At 45.1% G+C, this 25,667-nt stretch overlaps 1 protein-coding gene and 1 non-coding gene across 9 annotated transcripts in view; both read right to left on the reverse strand.

Moving 5' to 3' along the window:
* Nucleotides 1-11,959: 11,959 nt before the first annotated feature.
* The window catches only part of ATP13A3 (ATPase 13A3), a 98,115-nt gene continuing 84,407 nt past the window's right edge, over nt 11,960-25,667 (reverse strand). For 7 of the 8 annotated variants that reach the window (XM_041743790.1, XM_041743792.1, XM_041743784.1 and 4 more), the window contains 3 exons: nt 23,951-24,031; nt 22,225-22,314; nt 11,960-15,694 (listed from right to left, as the gene is read on the reverse strand). In XM_041743790.1, the coding sequence (XP_041599724.1) occupies nt 15,497-15,694; nt 22,225-22,314; nt 23,951-24,031 (369 nt within the window). In that variant the 3' untranslated portion in view covers nt 11,960-15,496. The remainder of the gene's footprint in view (nt 15,695-22,224; nt 22,315-23,950; nt 24,032-25,667) is intronic. The other variant, XM_041743827.1, reaches the window with a different exon arrangement.
* LOC121474856 lies at nt 14,090-14,197 on the reverse strand. The gene has a single exon (XR_005983558.1). It is a non-coding gene; the product is annotated as a U6 spliceosomal RNA (small nuclear RNA).

A 25,667-nucleotide genomic window follows, 5' to 3' on the forward strand; every position in this document is an offset into this window, starting at 1 on the left:
TACGTGTCACAAAAGTGAGAAATAGAAGATTGAATAGCTCTCTACCCGCTGGAAGACATGAAATCAGTAGTTAAAAATGAGCTACACAAGTGTACACACGTTGCAGGAGCCGGACCCCCAAGTGGCCCCAGCAGTCCCCGACCCTGGAACCCCAGCTCCTGGGACCCGCGCCTCCTGCTCCGCCGGCCCAGCCGCGCACCCGGGAGGACGCTGTGCGGGAGGACGTGTGACTTCCCGGGCCCAACAATAAGGCCCTGGGACTTGTGCTCCCATCTCTCTCGAGGGACGAGGGCCGCCCCATCTCATGACCAGCTGCCGGGTCATGAGACACGCAGGGAGCCTGATACAGAGGCCCCTGTGCCAAGGGTCCCACCGTCCGTCCCCCAAGGACTGGCAACCAGGTGAGGAGCAGATCCTCCAGCCCCGACCAAGGTGGCCACAGTCCCCGCCAAGGCTCAGTGATGATCCACGAAACCCCCAAGCCACAGCCACCCAGTTAAGCTGTTCCCCATCTTCCGACCCTCAGAAACTGTGAGAAAATAAACTGTATCATCTTAGGCCTCTAGGATTTGGGGTCTTTTTAATGCAGAAATAGATAACTAGTACACACGAAATAAAACCAAGAGGGCTTTGGAAAGGAATTCTAGAACACATTCGAGGAAAATGTAATTATTCTTTACAGGCTATTCCCAGAGAGATTACCCCCACCCACCTTATTAAGCTGTATAGTTTGGACAATACTGTAAAAATCAAAGATATTATTATTTTTTAATTTACAAGGGAATCTCATTAATGAACAGATAATAAAAGTTCTAGATAAAACATTAACAAACTGAATCCACGTGTATTTTTTAAATGCATGATGAGTCTTGGGATTACTTTATAGAGTTGTGAGAATGAACTTATTTTTCAAAATCTATAAATTTAATTCACCACTTTATCACATAGGACAAAAACTGTAGAGCATATTAATAGATAAAAAAATAACATTCAACACCTACTCATGATTTTATAAATGACTTAGCTAGAGCTAGAAAGATCACGTTCATTAATGAAGCATTGGAGGCTTTCCATCTGCAATCAGGATGCTGTTAAGGATGCTCACCTCGACCATTGCTATTCAACATTGTATTGGAGGCTTTAGCCAATGCAGGGAAGATATAGTAAGATCAGTAATTATAAGGTGTAAGGGTTTAATAGGAAAAAGCAAGTTATTGGAATCATAGTCAGAAGATAATTACATAAAAATAAATCCCATTTCTACATCCTGGTAATAAACCATGAGAAAATGTAATTTTTAAAAAAGATAACATCTATAGTAACAGCCACAATTCAAAAAAGGGGGAGGAGAACTAGGAATAAACCTAAGAAAATCTGTGCAATATTTTTTTTAATATTCTATTTATTGGGCAGCCCGAGTGGTTCAGTGGTTTAGCGCCGCCTTCAGCCCAGGGCCTGATCCTGGGGTCCCAGGATCGAGTCCCACATCGGGCTCCCTACAGGGAGTCTGCTCCTCCCTCTGCCTGTGTATTTGCCTCTCTCTGTGTCTCTCATGCATAAATAAAATCTTAAAAATATATTATTTATTTATTTATTTGACGGAGGGGAGTAGGAGAGCACAGGCAGGGGAGCAGCAGGCAGAGGGAGAAGCAGACACACAGCCCCACTCCCCACTGGGCAGGGAGCCAGAAGTCGGGCTGGACCCCAGGACCCCGGGACCATGAGCTGAGCCAGGAGCCCCTGTGCAAGAATCTCATGCAAAAAATTCTGAAACCTCATTGAAAGATCATAAAAGAGCTAAATAAACAGAAAGGCAAACCACCTTTATAGACAATTGTGCTAGGTTTTGTAAAGGATGCAAACCCTCCCCCAGATTAGTTCACAAAATCACGCAGCTCCCACCGGCATTCCAGCAGGTTTCTCCGTGGGGCTTGCCCTGCTAACCCTAACATGTGCGTGGAGTTGCAAAGGGCCCAGAATGGATGAGGCTTTTTCTGAGGAAAAACAAAGGGTGGTGACCCCATACCAAGAATTACAAAAGCTACAGTAATGATGACCGTGAGTATAAGAAGAGACCAACAAGCCGGTGGTTTAAGCGACAGAAGCCAGAGGCCAACCTGTGCATGCAGGGAAATGTGACAAATGACAGAGGTAGCTTTGCAGACCAGTGCGGAAAGGTGGGTTAGGTGGCAAACAGTCTGCACGTTTGGGAAACATGCAGTTGGTTCCCTACGTCACACAGTATAAAAAATTCCACGTGGACTAAAGCCCTAAATGTGAAAAACAAAACTTTACAACTTTTAGAAGAAAATATAGAAGAGTTCTCTTGTGACTTGAGAGTAGCAGAATTTTTTTTCTGAAGATTTTATTTGAGAGCGAGTGAGCGCATGTGCAGGGTAGGGGCTGACAGGAGCACAGGGAGCGGGAGAGCGAACCTGAAGCAGACTGTGCGCTGAGCAGGAGGCCGACCCAGACCTGAGCCAAAATCCAGAGTGGACACTTAACAGACTGAGCCACCCAGGGGGCCCCAAAAACACTTAATCAAGTGTTTTTTTTTTAAGGAACCATAAAGTTATATTGCTAAATTTGACTAGATTAAAATTAAAGCTGCTATTCCACACAAGACAGCATAAATAAAGTGAAATAAGCCGCAAACTGAAAAAGGATAGTTCCAAAGTATACAATTTAGAGGACTGGTGCCCAGGATATTTAAGAATTCCTACAAATCAATTTTTTTAAAAAGAAAGGCAAAATGCTCCATTATAAATGGATCGATGTATATGCACAGATAACTTTCAGAAGAAATGAGTAATTATAAGTTTAAGCATTTTATTTATTTTTTTAAAAAGATTTTATTCATGGGATCCCTGGGTGGCGCAGCGGTTTGGCGCCTGCCTTTGGCCCGGGGCGCGATCCTGGAGACCCGGGATCGAATCCCACGTCGGGCTCCCGGTGCATGGAGCCTGCTTCTCCCTCTGCCTATGTCTCTGCTTCTCTCTCTCTCACTGTGTGCCTATCATAAATAAATAAAATTAAAAAAAAAAAAGATTTTATTCATTTATTCATGAGAAACACAGAGAGAGGCAGAGACACAGGCAGAGGGAGAAGCAGGCTCCCTGTGGGGAGCCCGATGTGGGACTCGATCCCAGGACCCCAGGATCACGACCTGAGCCGAAGGCAGATGCTCAACCGCTTGAGCCACCCAGGTGCCCCAAGTTTAAGCATTTTAAAAATAAGTCCAATAAACATACAAACATTTAAAAATAAGCTCAGCTTCCCTAGTTATCAGGGAAATACAAGACAAAACAATGAGATACCATTTCATACCTATCAGACCAAAATTCAAAATGATGATACTATCAAAGGATTGAAGAGGATATGGGGCAATGGGGAATAAAAAGAAAAAGACATAACGGAAATACACATCCATCAATGAGAGAACAGATAAGTTGTGGAAAATTCATCCAATCGAATATTGTGCAGCTATTAAAGTGAATGAACCAGAGCTGCAGGCTTGGACAGATGTCAATAATCCGGGGGCGCCGGGCTGGCTCTGTGCAAAGGGCACGCAGCTCTTTTTTTTTTTTTTTTTTTTTTAGATTTTATTTATTTATTCATGAGAGAGACAAAGAGAGAGGCAGAGACACAGGCAGAGGGAGAAGCAGGCTCCCTGCAGGGAGCCCGACATGGGACTCAATCCCAGGACCCCGGGGTCACACCCTGGGCCAAAGGCGGCACCAAGCTGCTGGGCCACCCGGCGGCCCGGGCACACAGCTCTTGATCTCAGGTGAGGAGTTTGAGTCCCATGTTGGGTAGAGATTAAGTAAATAAAGTAAAACAAAAACAAAAAACAAAACCCCATAGGCCTGGGGAAAGGCTTGACGAATGCTACGTGCAGAGTCACCCGTTCACAGAGAACATGAGAACCGGCCACTACGTGGCTCGTTCAAGGGCACGAAGGCACCACCACGCGCAGGCACTGGGACCCGCACCCACACAGGTGGCATTTTGTCCTATTTTGTGGGGCTAAGAAACAACACACCTGAAGCCCCACCCAGCGGCTTGCTATGGCACCGAGGTCCACACCGATCCCCGCGACGCCCCGCCATTGGCAGGCACGGCCCGGGCAGGGACATGTCCAGCTGGAGGGGACAGCACAGCGCAAGGCCTCGGAGCAGGGCTCGGGTGCGGGCTTGCTCGGCCCCTGCACAGAGAGCACCGCCCGGGGAGGGCCTGCAGCGGGCCGGGCGCAGGTGACCCCGGGACCCTGGGACCCCAGAGGGCCCCATGGGAACGACGCCGCCCGCCGGCCCGGGCGCCCGGCCACTGTTCTCTGCGAGGGAACAGCCTCCACGGCCAGTCGGGGCCGGAGCCGGCGTCCCCTGGGAGCCCGGGCGTCAGGCTGTAGGGAGGCCGCAGCTCGGAGTGGGCGCCCCGGAGGCAAGACCAGGTGGGCCATGGCGCGGAGCGAGCACACAGGGTGGGGGGTGCCCTGGGCCCGGCGGCTGAGAGGCGGCCCGCGACAGGCCACACTTGAGGCCACACCTGAGCCTGCCTTGGCGCTGCTGGGGCCTGGCCCCCAAGGGGCAGCTCCCACCCTGCCCCGGAGGTGTTCAGGGCTCCCCTGCCCCGGCTCTGGGCCGCCACCTGGCCACACAGGGCCACCACCGACCACAGGGCCACCTGGCCACACAGGGCCGCCACCGACGGGGAAGACAAGCTGACTTGGCATGATCTCCAGCCCGAGAAAGTCTGCTCTCACCGTCATGTGCGCAGAGCAAAAGGCCGCTCAGAGCTCTTGTGCAATCAGGGAGCAAATAATTGCTTTAGCTCCTTAATAATAAGAGCTGGCGTTTACTGAGCTTGACTGGGCGCAGGGCACGGGGTGAGTCAGCACACGATTTACTGCCCTTACTTCTCACAAAAACTCCCGAACGCAGATATTGTTTGTCCCTCTCCAGGGATAAGGACCCAAGGGTTAGAGACTGTAGGTGTGGCCCAGGCAGGAGGTGCAGCTGGGGGCGCTGGCAGAGCTGTGTGCGTGGGACGGGGACAAGGGGGGATGGGGATGTGGGGGGGGACGGGGGACACACCACCTCGCACAGGCTCCCAGTGGGGAGGCCGGAGGAGAACGTGATGCCGCTCGAGAACGTGATGCCGCCACAGCAAACTGGAAACCAAGCTTCTCGTCACATCCACGAGCACCTGTCGCAGGTCAGGGGCTCCATTAATGCTTTGACATGAGGTAGCACTTAGTTCCAGAAAATTAAAACCAACCCAGTGTCACGATGACACTCGTCACCTGCGGAGGAAGCAGGGAGAGACACGTAGATAGAGCTGCCAGTGGCAGGATCCAGGGCCTACCCCTATACCTGAGACCCACTGAGAGGCCCCCTCCTGCACCCCCTCCTCCCACCCCTTGGCTCAGGGCAGGAAGGCGCTGAGCTCCTGGTCCCGCCTGCAGAGAAGGTCTATCCCGGAAAGGGGCACTGAAGGCAGGAGCCACAGGCCAGAGGCTCGGGGTGAGAAAGGACAAGGGAGACCCGGGACAGTTCGGCTTTTCAACAGCAGAGAGAACAATCCATCCTGGGCCCAAGAAAAGCCCGCATCCCGGGGGTGGCCCGAGGTCATGTTACTCAGACTGTGCCTGGGACAGGCCCGGCCGGGGGCTGGTAGGCCGTCTGCACCCTTCCCGCTGGGAGGCAGGAGGCCCCTCCTGGGCACCGGGGGCACTAGGATGGGCCCAACCCTGGTGCCCCCGGGCACCGTGCGAGCAGCAGCCACAAAGCAGACTCGACTTAGAGGTGCTTGGAATCCCAAGGAGGGAGGGGGGAGAAGAGAGGAGGGAGGAGGAGAGAGGAGGGAGGGGGGAGGAGGAAAGAGGAGGGCGGGGGGAGGAGGAGAAAGGAGGAGGGAGGAGGAGAGAGGAGAGAGGAGGGACAAGGGAGGAGGGAGGAGGAGAGAGGAGGGAGGAGGTGGAGGGAGGAGGGAGGAGGAGAGAGGAGGGACAAGGGAGGAGGAAGGAGGAGAGAGGAGGGAGGAGGAGGGAGGAGGGAGGAGAGAGAAGGTGAGAGGAGGACGGATCTGGCCACGGTCTCATCAGCTGCCTGTTCCCGTGGACTCACAGGCCGCTCGCTGATTCACTCTCCCAGGAACTGGCCGAGCGTAACCACAGCGAACACGAGGGTCCCGGGAGATTGGTCTGGGGACCGAAAAGCAGAAAACAGAGACCTCAGAACGGGCTGTGGTCCTGGCGTCCGCCCCTGGCCACCGGCTGCGCATGGCCCAGGGCTCCGGTCTCTGGACGGTCCTGCACCGCTGCGGCCGCGGGGGGCGAGGGGGAGGGGAGGGGAAGGGGGACCTCGGGGAACGGAGTGGGGTCCGGGGGCCTCCCGCTGGCAGTGTTAGAGCTGCGCCCGCTCCAGGCCGCGGAGGGCGCACGGGCATGGGGCAGGGCCTGCCAGGGAACGCCACCGGCTGATGGAGAGCGCGGCGGACACCTGCACCTGCACCTGCACCCGCACCTGCACCCGCACCCGCACCCACACCCGCACCTGCACCTGCACCCGCACCCGCACCCGCACCGGAACCGGCACCCACACCTGCACCTGCATCTGTACCCACACCTGCACCTGCACCCATACCTGCACCCACACCCGCACCCGTACCTGCACCTGCACCGACACCCGCACCCACACCCGCACCCGTACCTGCACCCGCACCCGCACCCGCACCCATACCTGCACCTGCACCCGCACCCGCACCCACACCCGAACCTGCACCTGCACCCACACCCGCACCCGCGCCTGCAGCACCTGAGGGGCAGCAGCGGGCAGCGCGCAGCTGGGGTCGTGCAGCCACAGCTGCCGCGGGCCGGGCAGCCCCCACAAGCGCCCGAAGGTGATGCGGGGCGAGTGAGCCCAGTACGGGGGGCGACTCCACAGGTGCGGAGTGCAGGTGCGGCCCGAATGCGGAGACACGAGCTGCTCGCCGTGGAGTCCGAGCGCCCCCGAACGAGCCGTGCGGCCGCGGGGCAGGTGGGTCCCGAGGGCCCGGGGTGCGGCTCCACAGGTCGCCGGAGCGCAGGGAGGGGGCACTCCCGCAGGGTCGCGGTCCTGGAGTCCCTCGGCCCGCAGCGGCAGCCCCGGGTTCAGCGCCCGTCGGTGGACACCAGGCTGCGGTGCGGGAGGTGCGGGAGGTGCAGGAGGTGAGGGAGGTGGGGGCGGTGCAGGAGGTGTGGGAGGTGCAGGCGGTGCGGGCAGTGCGGGTGGTGTGGGCGGTGCGGGAGGTGGGGGCGGTGAGGGTGGTGCGGGCGGTGCGGGCGGTGCGGGAGGTGAGGGAGGTGCCAGTGATGTGGGTGGTGCGGGTGGTGCAGGATGTGCGGGAGGTGTGGGCGGTGCGGGCGGTGCGCGAGGTGCGGGAGGTGCCGGCGGTGCGGGAGGTGAGGGAGGTGCCGGTAGTGCCGGTGGTGCCGGTGGTGCGGGTGGTGCGGGCGGTGCGGGCGGTGCGGGAGGTGCGGCCCCGCGACGCCGCCCCGAGCCCCCCACGCGCCCCTGCAGGCCACAGCCGGCTCCGTCCCCGGAACCCCAGGGTGCCTCGCGGCCGCCTTCCCAGCTGCAGCCCCACGTGCTGAGACCCGGTGCTCCCGGGACAACGATCCGCCCCCACGGATCCCGGCCCTGGGTAAAGTCCTGCAGTTAAAGCGCCTCCAAGCCCGGGGCACGTGGGGGCTCAGCGGTGGAGCGTGTGTCCTGGGCCCAGGCCGTGACCCCGGGTCCTGGGATCGAGTCCCGCGTCGGGTCCCCGCGTGGAGCCTGCTGCTCCCTTGGCCTGGGTCCCTGCCTCTCTCTGTGTCTCTCAGGAATAGATAAACAAAATCTTTAAGAAAAATTTTTTCAAGCTATAGTTAAAAGCCGATACTTTAAAATCTTTACATAGAACTGGTGAGTCATTGTCACGTCGAAGCTCACAGACGCCGGAGCAGGGCCCACGGTGAAGCGTCCTGGTCCTCCTGCCCGCACGCACAGGGGACCGGGGGCCACAGGCCTGAGGGGCCCAGCGGTCTGCACAAACCAGGGCAACGACCACCCGGTTCCTGTCGCCCCAGTCCTCGAACAGTGGACAACTCTGGTCAGGCGCCCGGGAAACACGGGCCAAACCTACACTTCATGCCACTCAGTGTTCTCAGCGTTTTCTTTCTTCTTCCCTTTTTTTCTTGGGATCACTTATTTATTCATGAGAGACGCAGAGAGAGAGAGAGGCGGAGACCCAGGCAGAGGGAGAAGCAGGCTCCACGCAGGGAGTCCGACGCGGGACTCGATCCCGGGCCCCCGGGGTCACCCCGAGCCCAAGGCAGCCGCCCAACCCCGCCCAGGCCCCGGGCTCCCACAGCGCTTCTTTACGTGAATTCCCTCCATCCCTGTAAGAACACGGTTGTCCTCCTGGGCTGAGGGAGAGGACGCTGAGGCCCAGCGGAGGTAACACCACGGTCGCGGGGCTGCAAGGGGACAGGACCTCGAACTGTGCCGTAAATGAGCAGCTCCTGTTCCCAAGCCGCTTCACAAAAGACACCAAGTCGTGCACTGAAGCACACGTGGCCAGTACCCAGCAGTGCTGACCAGCCAGCGCAGTGTCCCTGAGCGACACTGCGCAAACCATCTCTTGGACCAGCCCCCGTGATTCTGCACGTGGACACTGACCGAGCCCGCCGCCCGCAGCAATTTCCTTCAAGTGTTCGGCCTTGCCCGGTGGCGCCGCGCCCTGAAACCGCTGATGGGCTCAGGGCCTGGCCGGTGACTCGGCGCTCTCCAAAGGAAGAGGGAAGCGTCCCTGCATCCCGAGGATAAAGACCCGGGGACGGTCAGGGAAGGCCCTTCCCAGGAGGCGAGCTGTGGCGCTAACTGAAGGGGCCGCACGGACTGAAACGCTGGCGTCAAGGCGGACGGGAAGGGGCAGGAGGGAGGTAAGTTTCTCCACAAAGCGGCACATTAGGACCCCGCGATGCCGGGGAGCTTGGGGACACTTGATCCCCGGCAGCCTCACCCCTTAGGTGGGTCACCCTTCCTCTGCCTTCCCCCCCACCGCCCCAATTCTCCGTGCCAGTTCTCCTCTCCCATTTTGAGGAGTAATACGACTAAAAACGTCCTTGAAGGGGGCCCACACGGTACTACAGGTTTGAAGGGCGTTCACGCATCCAACGTGGGGCCGTCCCGCTGCTTTCCACGGAGCTGTGCCAACAGCGATGCTGCCTAGAGGGCAGGCCGGTCCTCTGCCTCACAGCCCTGCCCGTCCTCGGAACGGATTTTTTGATTTTTACCATACACACGCAGCAAGTCTCAGTGTGGTTCTAATTTTTCATATCCCCCATTTAATGAACTTGAGCATCTTTTATATTTTTAATCCTCACTTGTGCTTCATCTCCTGAGAAATTTTGGGTTCTTTTGCTCATTTTTCTATATGTGAAGTGTGTATGTCTTTAAAAAAACTAAACTAGGCATCCTTTATATATTCTGGATACTAATCCTTAGTCAGTTATAGGTGCCAAATATCTTCAACTAGTTTGTGGTTTGCCTTTTCATCTTCATGATGCCTCTTGACAGACACAAGTCTTAATATAAGCAAAGTTATCTATCTTTTATGATTCATGTTTTTTGTATCAAAAGTCCTCCTCTCATCCCAAGTAAAAAAAATTCTCCTATAATGCCAGAGTTTAAGTTTTGTCCTTTGTTCTTAGGTCCTTAATCCATATAGAACTGATTTTTGTATATGATGTGAGTTGAGTCCAATTTTATTTTTTTCCATTAAGAAAACCAGCTGTCCTAGCCCCATTTATATATAATTAAATCCCCTTTTCCTTCAGAGCTTACTGTCAGCATAGTCATGAATCTGGGAGTCTGTTCCTGGGCTATTTGATAATCCCTCCACCAACACCAAACTGAAATAACTTTTTAATGTTTAAAGCCTGAAAATATCCAGCATTTTAAGAAATGTGAAGAAACATTCTCATACTACAATGATGGGAATATAAATTGGAGCAAACTTTTGGGGGACAAGTTTAGCAGTATCAACTAAATTAAAAATATACATACCCCTTGCCCAGCAGTTACACTGCTAAAAATACATTCTATATCTAGGCTCATTAAAATTTGTGCACAAGGGGCAGCCCGGGTGGCCCAGCGGTTTAGCGCCACCTTCAGCCCAGGGCCTGATCCTGGAAACCCAGGATCGATCCCACGCCGGGCTCCCTGCGTGGAGCCTGCTTCTCCCTCTGCCTGTGTCTCTGCCTCTCTCTGTGTCTCTCATGAATAAATAGAGTATTTTTTAAAAATTTGTGCACAAAATGGAGCACCCAAGAGTTCAGTCAGTAAAGCATGCAACTCTCGCTCTCAAGGTCAAGGGTTCAAGCCCCCATGTTGGGTGTGGAGCCTACTTAAAAACAATTGTGCACAAAAACACTACAGGGTTGTTTGTAGTAGAAAAAACAAAAACCCCTAAATGACCATCAATAGGAAGGTAGTGAAATTTCTAAAGTATGAAACATCCATGCAATGCAATGCCTTGTGGACTTCAGTGCCGACGTCTAAGATACACAGAATGATGTAAAACAAAGGCAACATAGCACACATATGTAATAGAATTCTTGTGTAGATCTTAAATCAGAAGAAGACTTTGTGTCAAATTCGGGTAAGCTGCTGTGGCCTATTTCCCAAGGAAGCGCTCTGATCAGAAGCACCTCCAAGTTTTATTCTTTGGAAAGAGAATATTCTGAATGCCAAGGATATGGAAGGTGCAGACAGTAGCACACTGTGGAGTCCATTCGCTGAAAACCTGGATGTTTAGGATTTTTTTATCCATTCATGAGAGACACAGAGGGAAAGAGAGAGAGACCCAGGCAGAAGGAGAGGCAGGCTCCCCGCGGGGAGCCCGATGCAGGGCTCTGCCCGGGACCACGACCCCAGCCACAGGGCCACCCAGATACTCCTGGATGAGGTGTTGAGAAGTATTTTGAACAATGAAGCTGATGGCTCCCGTGTTTTCACGTCCTTTGAATTTTGGATTCATGTTAACAGGTTAGAAATCTGCTCTGCTAAGAGGCAACTTCTGCCTCTTAAAAGTCACCCCAGCCTATAAGGTTTGGCCTTTCCAAAGCTTAGCTGTCTGCCTGGAGGAGACATGGTCTCCTCAGTGAGGGGAGACTCGGGGACCAGGGCACTGGAGGGATCTCTGTGCGCCTACGGAGCAGTCAAAACCCCAACTCTGAACAGCTGACGTTCTCCTCCAAACTCCTCCAACCTCATCCTTCCCTGCAATATACACTCAAAATACAGCACCTGACAGTGACAGCCAAGGAAGACGGGGGCTGTGGGGTCATGACCACAAACCACAGGGGCCGTAAGGAACCTGGGACTCTAACCTTCACACCACCCAGTCCATCGCACCACAGCAGTGCGGAGGCCACGGCAGAGGATGCCCACTCCTGTAGAACCCGGGATGCCCAGAAGCATCTCCCGCCCTAGTACAAGGCCAACACAAATCCTGCCTTCTCTGAGGTTTCTCGGACAATGCACAGTTCCACAGCTTCTCTCTCCTTGGGAACGCTCTTTTTGTAGCCACGGCTGCCACTTGACTTCAAACTTACACAATTTTACACGGCATTGACGTGGCTGGATCTTCCCAACTGTTAGTAGATTCTAAGCCTCTTGTCTCAACATTTCACGATTGCCCTCTGGCCTCCATACAAATAACGTTTGGTTCTACATCGTATCTGACTAACGTTTCCACTGGATGGTCACACACATGATGTGATATATATGTGCAAAACGGTATTTATCCCCTTCAAAAATTCTAAGTTAAACAAAGGAAATGGGAAAATAAGAAGTAGGAAAATAAATCCAGAGAGGGCAGTATTTGTATGGCTAAAAGGCAAACAAATGTATAAGGACACAGAAATAAAATGTTATTTCATTCATTTAAATTTTTATTTTGAATAGCTTCAATCCAAAAAAGATTATGAATTTACAATGCTAAATGTACAATTATGAATGTATGCCTTTTTGACATCAGGGTACCATTCTTGAGCAGCAATACAATTTAAAAAATATAAAGATGCAGTATCATTTCTGATATAAAGTTACTTAAAAAAATCCAAAGTCTTAGGGAATTCACAAATCATAACAGGAAGTAGCTATCTTATTAATTTAATGTGCACATAATTACCAAATTTAATTACATTAAAAATGTGTAAATGCCCACAGACTATACAAAAATTAACATCGCACATTTTGTCAAAAGTTCCCCATCACCTCCCACCATAAATATACAAAAACCTATTTTCGGATATGTCAAAATTGCATGCATGCGATTTAGAAGGTTTTCTAAAGCTTGGATTTTGCTCTTCTCTGGATATTATTATCTATAGCCATTTGGGGAACAAAATACATAAACACGGATATGTTATTTACCATGCCTCTGAAACTGTGCAGTATCTTCACAAACATGGGAGACAAAATAAATACAGTTAAGACCGCAACAGTTCTGTTTAAATGCAAGTGCAATTTGGAAAGCTCTCGAATGTAAGAATTATAAAACTAATATAAAAAGTATTTATTTTGTTGTTGGCTTAGCCACTTTTATTCAAGCATTATTTGCAGCATTGCTTTACAGCAGTTGGTGCTAGAAGATACAAAACATATAGTTACCACTATTTATATCTGAGGGAGAAAAAAAAAAAAACTTTAAACAACCCTGAGGGAGACACACATTAAAAATCTTGTTATTTATTTAAAAAGTTAAAAAGTTACATATCATTATTTAACAATTACTTTTCCGGACATTTCTGTCCTTTAAGTATGTGCATAAATAAAATTTAAATCGGCAATATTTATTAATCTTTAATACATCAAAATAAGATATGTACAGATTTTTAAATTTAGGTCTGTATACACTCAAATAATTTAATGTGAAGTTCAGAATCAAAATTACTATGTAACGGTGACCTACAGAGAGGGAACTCCTCCTATCTATGGCACTGAGTAGGACCCACACCTAGATTCACAGACATTCTTCAAATAATATTCTGGAAACCATCAACTGCAACTTGAACAACCCACCTTGTCTATGTTCAAATCTGATTCCTACAAATGCTCTTTCAGCTACCTCACTCCTTTGAAACCTCACTCCCTTGAAAATAATATGGACAAATGAGATATAAAACACTTATAAAATCTAAATGTTAAAAAAAGAGAAAGGTGTAAAAAGTACAGCTCTTTATGGTCATGCTCTTAAAGATGTTAAATACAATCCGGTAACTGGATTTCTAAGCTGCTATTTAGTCATTAATTATATGCTTCAGTATTTAAATCAAAGAATAAAACCTACAATTCTGGGAAATCACTTTAAGAATAACGCTTATACATACTGAAAATGTGGAAATCAGAAAATGATCAAGAGTAAGTAACTATAGAAAACAGTGCTAATTCACAGCTCAAGAGGTCTAAGATGCATAGCTTCACAAAATTGTTCATTCATGAACAACTGTTCTTATCTAATGTGTATTAATATCATATTATGCTTTCTGATGGAAAACTTCGATTAATATTTTTGTAAGAATCATCAGTGGCAATAGCAGTTAACAGTGATCCTGAGTGTAACTTACATTTTCCTATAGTTACCTAACATCATTCAGGTCTCTGCAGCATAAAAAATGAGAACCATGTGGTTCTAGAGCTCTGGCTAACATCTGATAAACTGGTAAGTATCTATCAGAAAAACAATGATCAGCTGGAAGTGGACAGCACAAGCCTGCTACCAGTTAGGGAAGAACACAGGATAATGTCACATAGTTTAGTTAGTTTAATGTCCGTTTTATAGCACAGCAATTTCTGTGTTTATCAGAACTGTGGGCTTTGCGAAACTGCTGGATCTTACCCAGAAAGGCATTAAAAAAAAAAAAGATTTATTTATTTATGAGAGAGAGAGAGAGAGAGAGAGAGAGAGGCAGAGGAGACTCAGGCAGAGGGAGAAGCAGGCTCCTCACAGGGAGCCCAATGCGGGACTCGATCCCGGATCCCAGGATCACGCCCCAAGCTGAAAAGATATGGAACATGTCACGAATTTGCGTGTCATCCTTGCACAGGGGCCATATGCTAATCTCCTCTGTATTGTTCCGATTTTGTGTATGTGCTGCAGAAGCGAGCACCAGAAAGGCATTTTTAAGGTTACTTTAATTTTGTTTCGAATTTAAAAATAACCAGAAAAAACAGAAAGGTGAAAAATACTTTTCACATTTCTTTTGGCCCAATTAATGTCTATTCTTTAACTTTATTTCATTTTTTCTTCCTCCCACAAATTTTTACATCCAAATTAATGCTCCTTGGTAAACATCCCGTCTTAAACAGGTAAGCTCTGACCTCTGGCGCCACCTAATGGCATAAAACAAGCTCAGCGAGTTCACACTGTTTTGAAGAAGCAGTCACTCAAAACCACTCATTTTTAAGCCTCATTATTCATAGGAGAGACATGTATCAACCCTTCAATATTTTAGTAGGTGAAAGTCTAACTCAAAAGACTAAAACAAAACAAAAAACAAAACCCAATTCACTATTATCCTATGTCTTTAAGTAATTAAAAAGATAGAAAATAAAAATATTTAAAATTATATAAAACCTGAGAGAAAAAAAAGAGATATCAGACAGACCTACATCTATTGCAAAACAACAACAACAAAAAACTTTCTTTCCCAGTGAAAATTGTCCTACAACATTTAAGTGAAGTAAATTATACTACTGACAGGAGACATACCACAAGATCTGTTTAATAGCTTTGAGGGACGTCTGAAGAAGGCAGTGAAGCACCTTGCTGATTAGAAAAATAAAACCCAGGCAGTTTGTACAGAAAATATAAAACCATAAATGGGAATTACCTGAGTTATTCTATAAGCAACACCATAAAACTAACTCCTAGGCTATCAAAGGGAACAGGTGTAGGTATATATGGAAGTCTTTGCAAGAAATTTTGGAACCAAATGAAAACAGGCTTTCTACCTATTTTCACTGGAGGGTAATTAACACCCATTTTATTGATCAATCGCAAATTTAGGGCTGGTATATAAACGAGGACTTTTTCTAATAAGCGAGTGAGGAAAATAATAAATTTAAACAGATAAACCAAGTCTCAGAAGCTAATGTCTAAAAGCCTATCAAATACCAACTTTCTTCTGTACCCTATATAAAGAGTATCACTGAGGTTAACAAAAAATTCTGGAAATATATGTATCATGTAGTTACTGAAAGAAGATATAGGACTTTACAGACTATTAATTTAACTGACAGGCCAATCTTATTGTTCTGTTCTGTTTATTTAAAAAAAAAAAAAAGGGCTCTAGTATCAGCTATTAGAAGGGACATAAATTGAAATGGTGCCATCCCGACACACAGGATCAGAATGTCCTAAAATTGCATTCTCCTGCTACTAGCATACCACCGAGAGTGATGCACTGCTATGTTATGGTGATGATTTGACATGATCCGTTCTCTTTAACTAAAGCTTTAGCTTCTGTTGTTGTCTGAGGTTTTGGTGGCCATTCTGGATCAACCAAGAGCTCCTGAGCCAGATACATATACTTTGCCTTTGGTACCTTCTTTCTACAGCCCAGAGCCCAGGACAAGCAGCATTTTCCCCACCGATCCACTGACTCCTAAGAAAATAAGGGAAAAAAAGAATATACGAGTAGATTAAGATCTGCTTGTTCTTAACAAGTTTTTAAAAGCAAAATACATCAACACAGGAAAATAAGAGAAATGACTTCTGAGTACAACAAATAAATGGAAAAAAATCCAAATGAAAGAAAATATTTTTAATATTTAATATGAAAACCCCCGTATTCTATCCCAGATTATACCATTGCTCCTAGCAATTCAGCCAGCTAGCTGCTAATTTTTGGAAGAAAGTAGTATACAAATATTATTATTATTACTATTCATGTCATCTTTCAAAAAATAAAGCACGATGAAAATACTGTTAGGTCAAAACTAGAACCTGGATCGTGTTTACTGTCAATCACTTCTTTTCACATGTTTTCATTACTATAAAAAAACAACTTTGTTTTATAATTATAGCTTCCCCCGGTGTTCCACTATTGGAAAGAAGTACATAGAAAAGTATAAATCAAGCACTATTTCTTAGTATTATTTCATTATAAAAAGCTCTGCTGGCATTGAAATTCTTCTGGATCAATCCAAATGTTTTTAATGAATGTGATCTTAGATAAACAATCTTTTAAGAACAAGAAAGCAGTCCCTAGTTATACAAAAATGTAGATTCAATATAGGTCCTCAGAATTTAATTGAAATTTGAGATAAAACTGAAATAAAATAAAACTAAAATGATTATACTGAGACGTAAGTTATAGTCAGTCACCTCTGCAGAACAGTCAACTTCTAATTACTCTGGCTGTCACTTCTTCAAACAAAATTTAAACCCCATGGTGTTTGTTGTCCCATCAACATGTACCTCAAGCTGCAACTAGGTTTAATCTCAATTGAAGTAATCTCACAAAATGAAATGTAACATAACTGAGGTAAGTAAAGCATTTTACTATTGATACCCAAAATGGTTTCATCATCAAAGAAGGCAAATTTGCAATTACATGTTTTGAAACGTGTGTTTCTAAATTGGCCAGCAGAGAACAGCAAAAATAATATAAAATTAAAAAAAAAAAATCTTTAAGACTTTCAAAGGTCTTCTAGTTTATTTTATCAACAAAACACAAAAAGATGCACTGGTACCAAGAATTCACAGGCAAAAACTGTGGTCACAAACAAGCTGTATGAGGACTGGTGGGGGGGAGGCTGGAGATCTTTATCTAGTAGCCTCTTTATTGTCATAACTAAAAAGAACTATCATCATCTTAAAAGAAGTCTACAAGAAAATACTTGGCATTAGGATTCAGAAGAGACTAGATAATAGGATTCTTCAGGTGATCCAAGTAACAAATACAGCTAACCCTTGAACAATATGGGTTTGAACTGTGCAAATCCAATTACGCAGATTTGTAAAATACAGTACGGTACTAAAAGCTTATTTTCTCTTCCTTATGATTTCTTTTAGTAACACTTTGCTCTAGCTTACTTTATTATAAGAATACAGTATATAATACATACGACATACAAAATATGTGTTAACTGACAGCTTATATGATCAGTAAGGCCAACTGTAGGCTATCAGTAGTTTTGTTTTGTTTTTAAAGATTTATTTACTGGAGAGAGAGGGAGGGAGGGAGGCAGAGAGCGCAAAAGAGCAAAGGAGCCCAACACAGGGCTTGATCTCACAACTCTGAGATCATGACCTGAGCTGAAATCAAGAGTCGGATGCTTAACCAACTGAGCCACCCAGGTGCTGCCCCAGTGGTTAAGTTTTTGAGGAGTCAAAATTTATACACTGATTTTGGGCTGCACGGGGCGAGGGGCAGTTAGCACCTCTCACACCTGTGCTGTTCAAAGGTCAACTGTAATTCCTTCCCACATTACACGTCGTGTAGGCACATACACAATACACCTTCGTATGTAACCTGAGACGAGACTCACTACTTGGGTCTATGTTTTCCCCAAGGTGCTTAAATTCTTCAGTGTAGTGAGAAAAAAGATCCCTGTTCCTAAATCAATCTGAAAGCTGTCACTTTTCATTTTACAGCCTGTAGCACTGTTAAAGGACCACAGGAAAAGGCAAATGGTGAATGCTGACTTTAAAAAAAGCGAAAACATACAGGTTTTGACCTGTCCAGATGAACTGGCTGGGTGGAAGGGCACGCAACAATGCACTGCAGGCTGAGTTAAGATAAGTCACAGCCCAGTGCCTTCAAATTTAAGACACACATACACCCGTAAGTCCAGTTTCCTACCTGTAGAAAGTGAGGCAAGCAATACATTGGAAACTAATTTCGTTGCAAACAGAATCACAATGAAATAGAAATCTTTTTACATTGAGATGCATGTTTTTTAAAAAAATCCTCACTTCCTTATCAAAAACAAGTAAAATTATTATAATTCTGAAAAAATAAAGTCACAAGAAAACTAGAGAATCTCCTTCTACTATGATTAGAAACATGCTGTTCCTGTACCTCACCTTCCCCAAATATCATACACAAAAAAATACACAATATAGGTTAGTTTAAAAATACAAACATACCACATACATCCTCAAATACAATCCAATTCACCGGTAGAGAAAAGAAAAGGTGCTACAGGCATGCTAGAGAAATGAACCAAGGGAGATATGATGATGGCAAGAAGAGGAGGGCAAAGAGGTGGGACACCACAGGGCTTAGAGTGAGCACACAGGTCTCCCCCAACATCCAAGCATAATCCCTGAAGCAGGAGAATACAGTAGTTATAGCAACGGGATCTTCTCCTTTGCTGCCGAAAGCAATGGTTAAATGACTGAGTGTGTCCCTCAAAGACAGGAAAGTGGCTACCACAGTCCAGAAGAGAGATCACAAAGAACTTTCAAAAAGATCTATAGCTAAAATTCTCCTGCTTCTTAGGCCATTCCAAGCTATTCACTCTAGAATCCCAATGCCAGACTACTTTTAGGAAATGCTTTCACGGGTAGCATGTAAAATATAAAGCCATGCTTGTGGGGGAAGCGCTGTAATGATACTGTGGTTCTCAAAATCGTCTTCTTCCATACCAATCCTGAATATAAAATAAAGATAATCAGAATTAACATTCCATCTAAATAAGTTCAAATAATCTTCTACGTGGCATGAAGATTACCACTAACATCTGCTTTTCCCCCCAAAAGGAAAACATAATCCAGCACAAATCCTCGGGCAGGATCAACCTACACAACGACATGATCCTAGGTCCACATCTACTACTAATTGGCCCTAGTTTACCACACACAGGATACACACAAATGCTTTTTAGTAACAGATTATGCAGCACAAATCTTCCTAAATAGGGGTAATGCTTTATAAAAAAAGAAACTCTTGAAATTGAGAAACCCTGGTTTCAACTCCCGATTTTGTTATTCATTGCATGCACAACCTTGGCAAGTCAGCCCAATGTTGCTTCTTTATGTACAAAGTGAAGTTAGGAATAAGACCTTAAGATGTGGGAGGATGCTGGAGGTGTAGAATGTCCCTTGTCGATAAACAGGTATTTTAGACAAAGTCGTCAGAGATTTTCAGATAAGGCTCCTGACTTCCCAATCCAACTGTCTAAGATGTGGGGCCTAGTCCAGGGCCTCTAGCTTTGAAATTTTCAACACAATTCCATGGCCCTTGGGTCTATATGGTAAAGAAGGAAAAAGTAAGAAATAGGTCTTCTCTTCCTCCCAGAATTAATACAGATGGTTGGGAGTTGCAGTCTGAAAAGACCTCATGGGATCCTTGGTAGAAAAGAGCACAGAGCAGTCAGAGGCGGAACGGAGAGTTTGTGGCAGAGAATCACGGTAGCCACAGAAGTCCTTAAGGGACTTCTCGCCTCTACTTTCTTTTTCACCTTCAATTTTGGCACTAGTGACATCTCGGACTAAAATTTGTGTGGAGCTTCTGGGTGGCCCAGTTGGTTAAGCATCCGACTCTTGATTTCAGCTCGGGTCATGATCTCAGTTGTCATGGAATCAAGTCCCATGTCAGGCTCTACACTGTAGAGCCTGCCTGGGATCCTCTCTCTCCTCTCTCTCCCCGCCCCACTCATGCACTCTCTCTCGCTTTCTCTCCAAAAAAATCAGTCTTTGTTGTGAGGGGTTTGTCCCGTGTACTACTGTAGGATGTTTACAGAGCAAAACCCCTGGCCTCTACCTACTGCACGCCAGGAGCAACCCCTCTCCTCTCCAAGTGTGACAACCAAGTAGGCCTCCAGACACCATCAAATGTCAGCGTAGGCAGGGGCAAAGAGAACTGTCTCTGACTGAGAACCACAGCCTTATGGATACGACTAGCTGACTAGTTCTTGAAGGGTCACAAATATGAACAGTGAAACCACATCACACACAGAAGTGTCAGAAGATGAAAGTGGGAAGCATTCTGTGCTAAAACCTTACAACAACTCTTTTCTAAAGCCAGTAACTTAAAAAATGCTTTCTCAATCATGACTACAGAAAATGAAGACTAAAATTCTCGTCTACTCTGGGATTCTCAGAACAAAGTGGCAAAACATACAGGGAATGCTGGAGCTGCCTATGCTAGACCACTCGCTACCTTCACTCTCTCCTGTGAGCACTTCTGAGGTAGGACTTCACATGAAAGACACAAACTCTTAAAAATAAGGAGGACAGATACTACCAAATTTCTAGAAAACAGATTTAGCAAATGATAGAATCTTCTCCCATTCAATTTTGGTTGAAAACTGAGGAGAAATTTCCAATTCAAATATTTTAAAGGAGGCTTACGATACCCACTTTTTGAATAAATAGGTATAAATAGGGCCTCCTCAGAACCTGCCATTTCCTGCTTAAAGAATTTTTTTTCTAAAGTAATCTCTAGGGGCAGTCCAGGTGGCTCAGCGGTTTAGCGCTGCCTTCAGCCCAGGGCCTGATCTCGGGGTCCTGGGATGAGTCCCACGTCGGGCTCCCTGCATGGAGCCTGGTGTGTCTGCCTGTGTCTCTGCCTCTCTCTCTCTCTCTCTCTCTGGGTGTCTCTCGTGAATAAATAAATAAAATCTTTAAAAAAAAAATCTCTACACCCAATGTTGGGCTCAAACCTCATAATCCCAAGGTAAGAGTCACAACACTACAGATTGAGCCAGTCAGGTGCCCTCGCATTTCCTGTTTAGATCAACAGTTAGAGAACTCTTTGGAGATGCTGGAAACTCAATGTAAATGTTTCCCATGGCCTGGGCCTTGCTGATACAAACATTTCATATGAGGACTGATGATATGAGCCAGAATATACCCTTTGAAATAACATAGTGAGGTAACCAAAAGGAAAAAAACTTGGACACAAAGGAGATTTAGCTAAAGGATGTGAGCCCCTGATATAGCTGTGGCCATATCACTACACCGCTTTGAGAAAAAGGAACTGAAGCTGAAGCGAGACTCATCCCATTACTACCAAATTCTCACTCTTCATCATAAAGCAGAAGACAAGGAAATGGCACTCCACGGGACCTCTTAGAAGGAAAGTAATCTGTGATACTACACTGGGCATCAAGCCCGTTGAAATACCAAAATAAAGCTCAGGAAGTTGGTACTTAAGTAAAAGAAGGCTAAAAATAAGTGAGTGGCCCAACTCAGAAATGCCAGGGAATCCTCTTGAACTCTGAAAGCTTTCCTTGTGCCTCAGAATGAGGGGAAGATTTAGAACTCACATGTGTAAAAGCACATCACCTCGCCAATGCATAAACGGCAATGGGTCAGATAAGGAGGTGGGGAGACACTGTACTGTCAAGTTCTTTATATCCAAATGGGCTGGATCAGAGCTAATTCAACGGTATCAGGTAAAAAAAAAAAAAGACTGACCTGATATGTTACCTTACATAGGGCATACATATGCTTCTACACATGTAACACAATATTAGTTTATACTATACGACTATGTTACGGTATCTAACCATACTTCAACATCCAAACACCAGGAAATAAAACATGGGTTTTATTCAACTATTTCTCTCCTCTTTTTCCCATGGAGCTTGTATGTCTTTCAAATCTCAGGCTTGCGAAGGGATCCAAAAAGTCAAAGTCCCACGCTGTGATTTATTTACAGATATGCATGGTCTCTGAAAATCTTTATGAAGAGAGACCTATGTTTGGAAAAGCCAAAAAGCCACCCAAATCAAGGTACAGTGATTGCTGACAAGAGATCAGAAATAATTCCTCAAAATTTTGGCCTCTGAATTTTGATTCATTTTGGCCTCTGAACAATTCCCATTTCATAACTATGTTTCCATGAATCTCATTTAGGTCTAATGGGACTCATGAAAACCGTAAACATATAAACCAGAGAGAAATGGGAAACCTCTCACTACTGAGAAGACCTTTACACACAGCGAAGATACGGATTGGAATGGAAAAGAGACTTATGAAATTTCGGAAGTCCTGAAAAACCTGTAACAAAGGTTTGCCAAGAATTTTCTAGGACTCCTTACAGGGAATGAAATGCCAGGCACAGGAGAAAAGGTTGAGGCAACACACAACAGAACACCACCCTACAGAAAGGCGGCAGAGCACACAACTAAAAGAGCCTAAATACACGTGAAGAATTGAGAGTAAGTGCTGATTTCCAACCTGTGGTGGCTGTGTGGTGGTGAAGCGATATTCTCCTTGTTTGTCTCGATTGAACACAACTTTCCAAAGGACCATGTCAAGGAAGAAGTTCTGAGAGATATTCCAGTGAGTTAAGAATTAAAAATGACTAAGTCATTCTTTATTAATGTGCACATTTTAAAATGCTCATACAAAGCTGCATCATTAGTGAAAAACATGACTTGGTTTTCATATAGACAATTTCAGTTAATATTGGAAAAGGATAAAGCATAACAAGAGAACATTTTTGGTTTTTTGGTTTTTTTTTTTAACAAGGCAACATAGGTAACAAATACCATAAAATTCCTGAAAAAATGGGACCTCTAAAATTTCCACAAAATGTGGCTTTTAATCGCATCTTTGGGTCTTTCCCATTTTATAATAATGCTTATAATGAGTTTTTTTTTAACAATGAATTATTTTCGTTCAATTAACATAATATTAAGTCTATGTCTATAGATGAGCTCATGAGCATCATCAAAGTCCAACACAAAAATTCTTTCAATACTAAACAAGAATAGAGATTATGAGCAGATTCCCTAAAAATTGTTTTTCTCTAGATTTTATTTTAAATAATATTTGTGTGAATAGATGAACTTATATTATAAAAAAGGGAAAGCTTTTAAAATATAATATCTTAGATGTGCTTTCTTGTGTCCATAAAACAGCACAAATACTTTCCACTGGACAACTTAAAAAAGCAGTAGCATAATAGCTACGCTGCCAATTATGGCCCAAATTTAAATACCAAGTCATCTTTTAGAAAGATAACAAATTAAGCATAATTTCCAAGTCGAGAACTATTATCACCGAAGTATACACATTTCCCCACAGATTACTTAATTTTAAATCAAAAGCCTGCCCTATGAAGAGAACCTTTCACTTAAAAATGACAACTGTATCTCCTTCTTCCATTTCATATATTGCTACTATAGAAGTGAATAATAGAAGTGAATATATATTCTATAATAGAATATATTATATTCTATAATATAATAGAATTATAATAGTGAATTATAATAGTGAATATAAAAGAAGTGAATTATAATATTTTAATAGAGAACAGATAAAATCTTATTAATAAGCATTACTTATTACTGGCTCCCTTTACAGAAGTCAACTTAAGGGCAATCCTAATAGGAGAATAACTATATAATATACAATCGATCACAGAGGACTTAAGACCTCCAGAGGAAACTCAAAAGTAAATACCAAGGAGGAGGTTCCAGTAATCAGTGCCAGTAAGTTCAGAGCAGTCATTATTTTATACTTTGAATAAACTGTTATTAAAATTTACTAGAGTTCATGTAGAAAGCCCCCTCCCTCCTTTTTCCCTTAAATGGGAGTTTTTACTGTATACCACAGGTCTCCAGTGGTACACCCCCATTCTGATTTCATGATCATGGGCCCACTAGTTGAGGGGTCGCATGAGCACTAATCTTCTCCCCTTCCCATAGATCACTAATGTTCACTATCTCTCTGCTTATTTCCTCCTATCTGTATGATTACAGCTACATCATATCCCATAATATGACAATTATCAGTTAACAGAAAAGGTCAGGAGAGAGAGCTAAATTAATTTAACTAAAATGAGACTGAAACTCTTTGTGGGCTTCCATAATGTTACCTGTCCTCTTCTCCCAGGACTATTAAATCACCAAGAATCCCAAAGCAGCAACGTAGCCATCTGATTATCTGAAGTGCTTACCTCCACCATGATAGATACAAGGGCATTGACAAGAACAATCATGAGCATAGTTATACGCCACTGATATGGTACACACACTATCTGTAAGACAAAATTTTTAAGTTAAAATTGTAGTATGCAGTTTATGTTACAGCATTATATCATGATTTCGAAATTTACTGAATTCCTATTACATACCAAGCACCTTCACATACATTATCTACTCAATCTTTAACAATGCCACAAAGTATATCCACTTTTCAGAGGATGAAACTCAAAAGTATAACTCAAGGTTAAAAGAATACAGTACAGTTAAAGTTGCTGAGCTTACAATCAAATCCTATTGATTCAAACTCAAAAGCCCATGCTTTCTACTAGTTAATGAATTTCTAACAAGTTCCTATTTTTAAAACAAAATCCTGTCTATAATGAGGCAGATACTGATCAAATAATGAAGTATCACTCAACACTCTATATACTGTCATAAAGACAAATTCATAAAAGTATACAAATTAACAAATACAGTCTAAGTTTTCACTTTAATGTCTGTGATTAATTTCTAAGGTCTAAGAAAATAAAAGGGAAAAAATCCTATTCATGCATTCACCTTTTAGTCAACACATATTTACTGAGTACCTAAAATACTGTGCTAGATGTGGAGGACTAATATGATCTTATGTTTTAGAAAAACACCTATGATCCCAGCAAGAAAGATTTTAAGGGTGGAGACTGCTATAGCAATCAAGATAAGAGATGATCGAAGTAGAAACCAGTGATGGGGCCACCAGATAATAGTTATATATTTGGTCTCTGACACAGAGCACTTAAAACTCTTTTAATTTCCTGAGTGATGGTGACGATAAGAGCGGCTTACTCAGAGGTCCTAAACACCCTGGAATTTCCTAGGGATCATGTCTTTTATTCTAAGGAGGCTACTCATGGTGGGCTCCTGGATAGCTCCAGGATGGGGGCTGGTTATCAGAAAGACTAAGCAATGATTAGAAGCTTGGCGCTTTCAGGCCCACTCCCCCATCCTCCACGGAAGGGAGAAAGGCTGGAGACTAAGTTAATAACTGACCATGACTAGATGAGGTAGCCTCCATTAAAAAAAAAAAAAAATCCCTAAACTTCAGGTTTAGAGAGCTTCTCGTTCAGGCAACACAGCCACGTTCTGGGAGGTTGATGCATCCCAACTCCACAAGGACAGAAAGTCTTATGCTCGAGACCTTTCCAGACCTTGGCCTATCTGCCTCCTCATCTGGCTGTTCATCTGTACCTTTATTATAAACCAATAAACATAGGTCTTAACCTCAGTTTTACAGCAAATTATTGAACCTGAGGAGGAGGTTCTGGGAACCCTGATTTATATGTAATCAATAAGAAGCACAGGGGATGACCTGGGACTTACAACTGTTATCTCAAGTTGGAGAGCACTCTTGTGGGACAGTCTTTAACCTGTAGGGTGTGTGCTGATTCCAGGCAGTTGGTATCAGAACTGAATCGTAAGATACCCAGTTGGAGGACTAGTTGGTTTGGGACACACAGTTGGTGTTACAAGTATTGTGAGTAGAGGAAACAATAGCTGCCTTTTAGGTGGCAAATGAGATGGAGTAAAGGTAAAATAGATTCAGAGTAAGAAAACAGAGAATCTAGCAACAGACTGGCTATGAAAAGACGACGACACATATACACACTTCTCACTCAGATAAGTACTAGTAACAAAAAAACAAAAGACAAA

This window comes from Vulpes lagopus, chromosome 1, assembly GCF_018345385.1.
Source record: "Vulpes lagopus strain Blue_001 chromosome 1, ASM1834538v1, whole genome shotgun sequence".
NCBI lineage: Eukaryota > Metazoa > Chordata > Mammalia > Carnivora > Canidae > Vulpes > Vulpes lagopus.